The 8,579-nt window shown below is 34.8% G+C and overlaps 1 protein-coding gene across 1 annotated transcript in view; it reads left to right on the forward strand.

Moving 5' to 3' along the window:
- Ptprq (protein tyrosine phosphatase, receptor type Q) overlaps positions 1-8,579 on the forward strand; it is a 219,508-nt gene that overhangs the window by 193,304 nt on the left and 17,625 nt on the right. The window contains exon 38 of the mRNA XM_023716180.1: positions 2,877-2,953. Within this exon, the coding sequence (XP_023571948.1) occupies positions 2,877-2,953 (77 nt within the window). The remainder of the gene's footprint in view (positions 1-2,876; positions 2,954-8,579) is intronic.

Here is an 8,579-nt window from a genome sequence, read left to right on the forward strand (position 1 = left end):
TAATGACTTTTCAATCTTTTATTATTAAGATCTCAATCATTGCTATCTATATTCTCATTTTGGGTGTAAAAATAGACAATTCTAGTGTTACTTATAGGATGGAAATGAATTAAAGGTAATTGATATAATGAAATAATCTTAAAACAAAGGACTGAGGAATATAACGGCCTCAATTGTTCATAACTGAGGTTGAGACAAAAAATAATCAGACCTCCCAGGGTGCAGTGTACTGTTAACTACCTTATTCATTTTGGAATATTGTTCTCTGTTCTATACTTCGTGAGGTTACGGTGAGAATTAGATGAAACGATCCTGTAAATCACTGTGCCCAGTCCTGGAACACAGGAAACACTCAATAAATATTAATTCTGATGATGGCTAGTCATCAATAGATTGCTTCCAAGAGGATAAAAAGCCACAAGTTATGTGATGCATATGTACAAATTCCCCATAATGAATGCTATCATTACATACTGCAAATATTGCTAATAAAAGAAAAAATAAACACTGATAACTTTCTGAGTGAATAAGATTAAGTTACAGCCCCTGAGTATCTGCTCCCAGGAAATTATAAGCTCACTTCCCTAAGCTGGGTTAGAAATCAAACTGTGAAGTCATAGCTACTTCTATAAGCACGGTATACCTGTTCCACACAGACAGACAAACACAAGTGAAAACGATGTACTTAGACTAACTATTGTATCTCCTTGTGCTTTTGGAGAACCCATAAAGCTGACAAAACATATCTCTCCCAATAGGGAATTAATACCTTTTAGTAGACTCCATCGTGTAGCCTGAGCCAGCTAAGTGTTTTGTTTCCTCTCATTAGTGTAGGAAGCAGAATTTCAAATACCCAGTGCATTTTAGAAGATATTAGTTTACAGGGCTTTAGATACTAGAATTAGCTGCAAATGCTTGCAGAAGACATTTCCAAGTCTGCATTTGACAGAACACCATGACCTTCATATTCCAACACCACGAAGAAAAGTTTAGCTTGTTGACTCAACCAGTTATAAACAGGCATATCCAGTACGTTGAAACACGATGGCTTTCCCTCTTGAGTTACAGGACCAGCTACAATGTCACTCAAGCAGATCATTACAGAGCTCATTATCTGTGAGCTATAAGTCACTTGCAAAAATCTGTTTAAGTATTCCCCATCTCAATTTAAACATTGGATAAGTAATGGTAATTTCTAACATAACACTATGACTTGATAATTTTAACATATATGTGCCAGTTTTAAGAACTTAAAAATATATATTGAACACTTGCTATAAGCTTTCATGCTAAGTTTTTGTAGCCAAAATTCAACAAAATAAATATTTTAACTACATGTTTCTATGGATATAATTGAAGACCAGAAAAGTTAAGTAGTTTACCCAAGGCCATATGTTTGAAAGGTAGAGTAAAAGGAATTCAAACCCATACCTGTTAGTTTACCTATTTTTCTTCCATGAGAACAACAGCATCAAAAATCTTCAAAATAATTTAGTTATTGATATATTATTTTACTCTCATGATTAATTAACTTATAATTGGACAGCCCAGTTATAATATAAACTTGGTAAAAATAGGAAAGCATAATATGTGATACTTCTCCTTGAAGAAAAATAATGTATACAGGATTACTAATATAAGATCTTAAGATATTCTAAAGAAAAATAACTGGAAATTTTGTGTTCAATAAATGGCCTAAAATATACATAAATACATAGAGAGATATAGTGTATATTAAAGAAAGTTTTTTGAATCAAGTTAAATACAGATTCTTGAAAAATCAGATATTTTTTGTTTCATGTAATAAGGTATTTCTAAAAAAAATAAATTAAATGAAAGTTTGAAATACTTTAAACCTTAGAAATTCATTAAATTTCAGAAGTTATAGAAAATGTGTAGAAATAAAAATACTTTATATGACAACTTTAATGGTTGACACAACCAAGAAGGCATAATAAAAAATATTAGAATTTGATTACATATTATAAATTTGTCTAAAGGAAGGAAGAACCAAAGACAAATGATACAATAAAAGAAACTTCTGGAGAAATGCCAAAAGGCTGCATCTAGCCCTAGCATAAAATGTTTGTTAAAAATAGGAAAATAAAAAGTATGAAAATAGAGTTAACAGAAAAGTCTTTTGAAATGATCTATCAACATAAACAAAGAAGCTCAATTTTACTCATATTTAAGAAAATTATGTAAATACTAGGAAACATCAGCTTGTACCTTTGGAAACAACATAAATTAGGACAAAATTAGGATGTTTACCACTTTGTCATAGTGAAAATAAGGAGACAGAATTGCTCACTTGTTCAGAGTATGAGTTAATAACGTTAATCATTTTGCATTGGAGATGTGATTGTCAGTGTATGAGCTGCCGAAGGGAATACAAGAGACGTTTGACTTTAGAGCTCACAAGGGTTCTACTGACATGCTCAGTATGTGAGAGGCTCAATTACATTTCTTCATCAATTTGTAATAACTAATGATATTACCTAAATCATCACAGAGGGATAAATGAGTATAGTATATTCACACAACAACGACCTGTCTTTTTATAATAATGAGCTAGGAGATATCCATGCTTCTATGAAAAGATAAGGCAAATTTAAAAATTAACTTGCCATGCAGACTGTATAACATACCATTTGCAGTTAATTTTCTAAGAACATTTATATGGAATACTGGAAATTATATATAGATAGATATGAACAGTGATTATCTTTGCGTGATAGAAATATGAGATAAAAGGGAATTTCTTAAATGTTATAGCAATCTATAAAGTGGAATATTATGTCATGAATTCTTATTACTTTTTATAATGAAAGTAGAATGCTAAAAATTTGTATTTATTACTTTATATTTCTTTTTAGATAATAATAACAGGGTGAAGCTGATAGCTGATGCGAGTGTTCCAGGATCGGATTACATTAATGCCAGCTATGTTTCTGTAAGTTACTATTTTTACATATTTATAAATTATAAATAAGGAAATTTTATTTCCTTTTAAGTATTTAAAACAACAAATTCTTATATGTATCTTAATGTGTTAATATCTGTAAGAAAACTGTGCAGCCCTACTTTATAGCTAGGCAGATAGAGGCATCTAACAGGCTTCTATTTATCAGCCATCATTTCAGCAGTTAGTGACAGACAAACAATTTCATGCTCTGTGTACTGTTCTCTCCATGGTTTCATCTGCCCTGTTAGTGTATTTGTATGCATGAGGCTATCAATATCATGGTCAGTGAAAAATTAGCAACATGCATACTCATTCTCAAACAGTGTAAAAATCTGTTAGGCAGTTTTTCACTTCTAGGTTTACAGTCCTTCAGGATATGATGATATCTTATGGTTTCTATCCTCAACTACTTAGAGAACTCACACTCTATTATAGGTATTCAATAAACATACCATAAATAGATCACTGTGGAAATAATTATGATATCCTTATTGAACTGTCTGGTAAAAAACAATTGTTTACTGCACTGGACTGAAAATTGAATGAAATAAATTTGCTTTTCATTCTTTCTCCTGATCCTTCATTCTGTCAGTAATCATCACCATCACAGCTGCTTAAAAATTTACACACTCATAAACTTTGGCTGACACATTGATGCTACCACTTGGTCAATTAATCTGACATTTATATCAGAACTTTTCTAAAATATTGATGACCATTAAATGTCAGCCTCTCTTGGCATTGATTCATCCACTGTATTTTACAGTAAATGATTCTATCTTTAACTCTTCTGTACAGATGTTTAAAATCAAGATTAAACCTTTTATATTTTCACCCATAGCTTCAATTCTAATACATAATGAGGTCAAACATTTTCATTGCAGAAAATACAGATACTTGAGGATTTCCTCAACTGTCCACGCTCTTCATAGGTTTATTGTCATCACCAACATCATCATTTTTCTACTCACAGATCCTTTCACACAGGCATGCCATTTCCTACAGTTCTTTTGAGGCTCTTCTCAGGTGCTCCATTTGATCCCCAACATCCAACACACTTGCCTATGTTTTATTACCCCACCACCACCACCAGACTCTCTGAAGGGATGGAAGGAGAACTCATTCTAAGTCCCATTCTAGTTGACAATTACTCAAAAACTGTAATCATGCTTTGGGTCCTACTATCAACGGAGTGAAAAATGGAGTAATTTAATACTAATAGGGCAAAAGAATGTTTAGAGAAGGTGACACATCCTTTGAATTTCATCCTGTTTTGCTGTGCCAGAACTTTAGATCTACTGAAATAATCATCTTGATTGGATTTACTATTGTGATGACATTTTATTCATTTATAAAATTTGAATGATTTCCTTGAAAGTGTAATTCATCTCTAAACATTTTGCCGAAATGTTATTGTTATTGAATTTAATAGTTGCTCTACTGATTAAATGTCTTATGATGCCATAAAGTAAGACAAAGGTAACTGGTGATATCAGAGACCTATTGATTTGTATCAATTTTTATTTACCAATAAATAAATACTAATCCATGCCCCATGCTCTCCTAATGTTCTACCAGATATTGGGGTAACTCACAGTGCAGGATATGAACATAATTAAAATGGAAAACATAATTTTAGTAGTTATAACAACTACACAGGTTCATTAAACAGAGTTTTATAAATCCCCTATATTTCCTTTAAATACTCTAGGTTGTCATCAGGCAGTCATCCACAAGTGGTAATATGTATGAGCAATTAAATGGGAAGCCTGAAGGTTTATGTTCTGCTGTGAACAAGTGTTGTTGTAATAGAGTAAATCCTACATGTACTGTGCTGCATATGTAATGATATGCCTAACCACAGCTGGGTTGCTAGGTTAGCCGGCCAAGGTAGAATATACTTTAGGCGAAGGCAGGTTTCTATGTTGTATTTTTTTTTCTTTAGGGAAGGGTCTACAGGGTGTTTAGGGTCTCACTACTAGATTGGACTCACAGTGATCCACCTGTTTGTAGCCTCCCAAGAGCTGGGATTACAGGTGCACACCACCATGCCTAGTCTCAATTGCCATTTCAGTGCACCCCCGGGGACAAGGCTGGCAAGGCAGGCCTGGGAATCGAATCCCCAGCCCATGCAGCTGCTTGCAGGTGCTTTAGTCCGCTGAGCTATATGGCTGGTACAGGTTTCCATGTTAAAGCAGTTATAAACTATAATGCTTTTACTTTTCAAGGATATATCCTTTCCAGGGAAGGCCAGGAACAATGAGAATGAACACAGACATGATACTGTAGTGGACTTCACTTCAAATTGAGGCTATCTTCACCGCAGAAAAAAATATCCAACATCTCAATGCCTGCCCCACCTTACCATTTTGTTCCATGACATCCCCATGTAAAAATTCATGAGCATATATCCCAGGTAGAAAAAGACAAAGGCCAAATACACATAATCTCTGGGCACTAAATTTGGGGGGTAAAAAACGAGGACCAGCAGGTGATCTGGAATGGGGGACTCCAATCCAACTGAAGCTTCACCTGCATGAACAGCTGCACTGTGTTGTTCCCATTACTGGCTGAGCACAGCTTCCTGTCAGAATGATGGGAGAAGGAGGTTCTCACAGGAGTGAAGCCCTACCGACTGTAAGCTCTACATGTGAGGGATCTAGGCTGTGGGCCCCTTTCAGTCCTCCTCAGACCATCTCCTCTTCCTTGTTCCAGTTGTTTTCTACCAGACAGGTCTCCAGGCCAAAACAGTTGGGGTCTAGAGGGGGCGTACTTCATTCAGGCCAGAGTCTATAACCAGGCTAATGTGCATTTGTGCATTCTTCTTGGACATTCTTGGAAATTGTGTGTAGGGAATGCCTTTATGTTTGATGAAGGATGGAGTGCAAGAGAGATAGAAAGTAGAAGAGAGATTGCAACTGCATATGCAACTACTAACTGTACAGATAAGTTTAGAAATTTTCTCAAAAGAGCTTTCAATGAAAATATGATTTTAGTGACAAAGGGAAGGCCTTCCCTGAAACCCCAAAATTATCTTACAAAGGATTTGAGGCAAATATGTTGCAGTGACATCAGAAACATATTCATACCCACTTTAAAGGAGGATTACTATTCTAGTGAACTTTGAATCTCTGAAAAAGTAAAGTGCAAATAAACTGCAGAATCATTTTATAAGCCAGTGAGTTTATTCATCCTCTCCTCTTTGGTCCTTCTATAGTTTATATCTTTCGGCCGGTCTTTGTCATTCCCTAATGCAAACATGTCTCATTTATTGACATATGAGCAAGTACACAAGGTGCTGGGTACTATATGTAAATTCACATATGTTTCTCTTCTTATCTAAACACCTTAAGAATGGGTGCTTTACCTTCAAGATCTTAATACCAGTTAGTCAATATGTATCTAGGATCCGTAATACACATACATGTGAAAACATATATATATATATATATATATATATATATGCATGTGCACATTACTGACAGGTATATGCTAGATAGTTTGGGAGATATTGAGATGAATAATTTTAGCATTCAATGGAACAGTAATATTTTTAAGTGAAATACATGTGTATGCAAGCATACATATATGAATATGCAAATATATCATTACAACTATAAGTACAAACTTACCCTGCTCCACTGGATATTTGCCTACTTGCCTGCTTATATGAGTAAGTCTAGAGAAGCTTTTAAAGGGTGTAAATAGGGACTAACATCATTATTATCTATATAATGTGGGTCAAGTTTAATTTTCAAAGTTCCTCACTATTCTTTAAAGTTTTATGTAGCACTTTACAACTTTAAGAAACATTTTATATCCATTATCTCACAGCTAGTGCTCGAAATAACTCTGTACAATACACCAGAAAATAACTGTTATCTCTGATTTATAGTTAGGAAGTAGGATTAGCTAATTTAGATGACCCACTCAGATCGGTACACTCTAGAAGGAATAAAGTCCAAACTATAAATCTAATCTCTAAGCCTGTATACATTCTTTTCATCACCTGTACTAATTGTTTTCTTCCTTTATTTTATTCATTTATTTATTTTCATTTTTGTATTTGGTACAGGGTCTCACTAGGCAGCTCAGACATGTAGTGATCCTATCTTCCTATTTTCAGCCTCCCCAGCACTAGGATTCCAGGCACGCGCCACCATGCTGGGACTTGCTTTCTTCTTCTAAAAATCCATTTAAATTAAGAAAATTAAGTGAATGACCCAGCAAGATAGCTTATGGGACCAAGCACCTCCATAGGCAGGCACAGGGACCAGAGTTTGATCCCCAGCACCACATGCTGTGCTAGCTCCATCCCCGGTTGTGCTGAGCCGGCCATTGAGATTGGGTGTGGTGCTCATGCCTGTAATCCCAGTGGTAGAGAGGCTGAAAACAGGAGGATCCCTGCAAGTATGAGCATTGTAGTGAGACCCTGTACCAAATACAATAAACAAACAAACAAAGTGAAAACTCTTACCTTCACTAAATTTATTGCAGGGAATATTGAAAAGGTGTATAAATAACTTAGTGGTGCATAGTTCCAACTTGAGAAAATTTAAGTCTAAAGCAACAAGAAATAGATTGCTATTACCTGACCCATGAACCTACACCACTCGGAAACTAACTATCTGAATGTATACACTCACCTTGAATAATTGCATAATAATTATACGTTTGTGATTGATGAGAATAGAGAGAAAATTACTGTTTTTCAGGCAATATTAAAATTACTGTTTTAGCATGTATTTCTGCAGTGACTGGAATATAGAAGATAATAATAGTCGTGGGGCCAGCAAGATAGCTCTGTGGTCTAAAGTGCCTCTTTAGGCAAGCTTAGGCAGTTGCAGGGACCTCGGCTCAATCCCTGGTACCACAGTGATGCCAGTCCTGCCTCCAGGGTGGGCTGAGCTGGCCACAAAAAAAGAAGATAATAATGAGCAAATGAGTTCATAAAAAGAAATATTATACTTAAGTGGGTATATACATATTCTTTGGAGCTCAATTGTACCTAATTCCAATTCCTTCTCTGCATACAATTTTGTAGCTGTATGACTTCATACTCTTTAGGTTGAATTCTTTATCAGTAGGCAAGAATCATAATACCTTCCTAGAAGACTGCTATGGAGATCAAAGAATATAACACAGACAAGCCAATGATCACCTTATCACATTGGAACCACTTAGTAAATGCATGTGACTGCCATTGTTGTTGATATTGAATAGCAGTGACTGGAACCCAGAGGAAAATTTGAAGCTAATTTAAGGGGTGCAGTGTGAAGTCCCATCAATAGTCAGAAAAGGCTAATGAAAGCTGACATGGACAATGAAGCTCACACTTTGTTGTAATTATTATAAAACTTTAAAAACCAGTCAAAACCTACATCAATTGAATGACAAATTGCTAGTTGCAAAGTTCCTCTTCAAAAAAATTCAAGTTTGCACCCAAATATTTAACAATGTAGTCAGAAATAGCAAACAGAACTGGCATTTATCCTTCCACTCTCATAAAACATAATGGGAATATGTCTTAAACAATTTACTTTTAGACAAACATTTTACTCCTGCTAAGCCTTTCTTTAAAATAAGTTTTCTTTATAGAAATAAAATTTAAGTG

The sequence above is a fragment of the Octodon degus genome, unplaced genomic scaffold (genome assembly GCF_000260255.1).
Source record: "Octodon degus isolate 3935 unplaced genomic scaffold, OctDeg1.0 scaffold00004, whole genome shotgun sequence".
Taxonomy (NCBI): Eukaryota; Metazoa; Chordata; class Mammalia; order Rodentia; family Octodontidae; genus Octodon; species Octodon degus.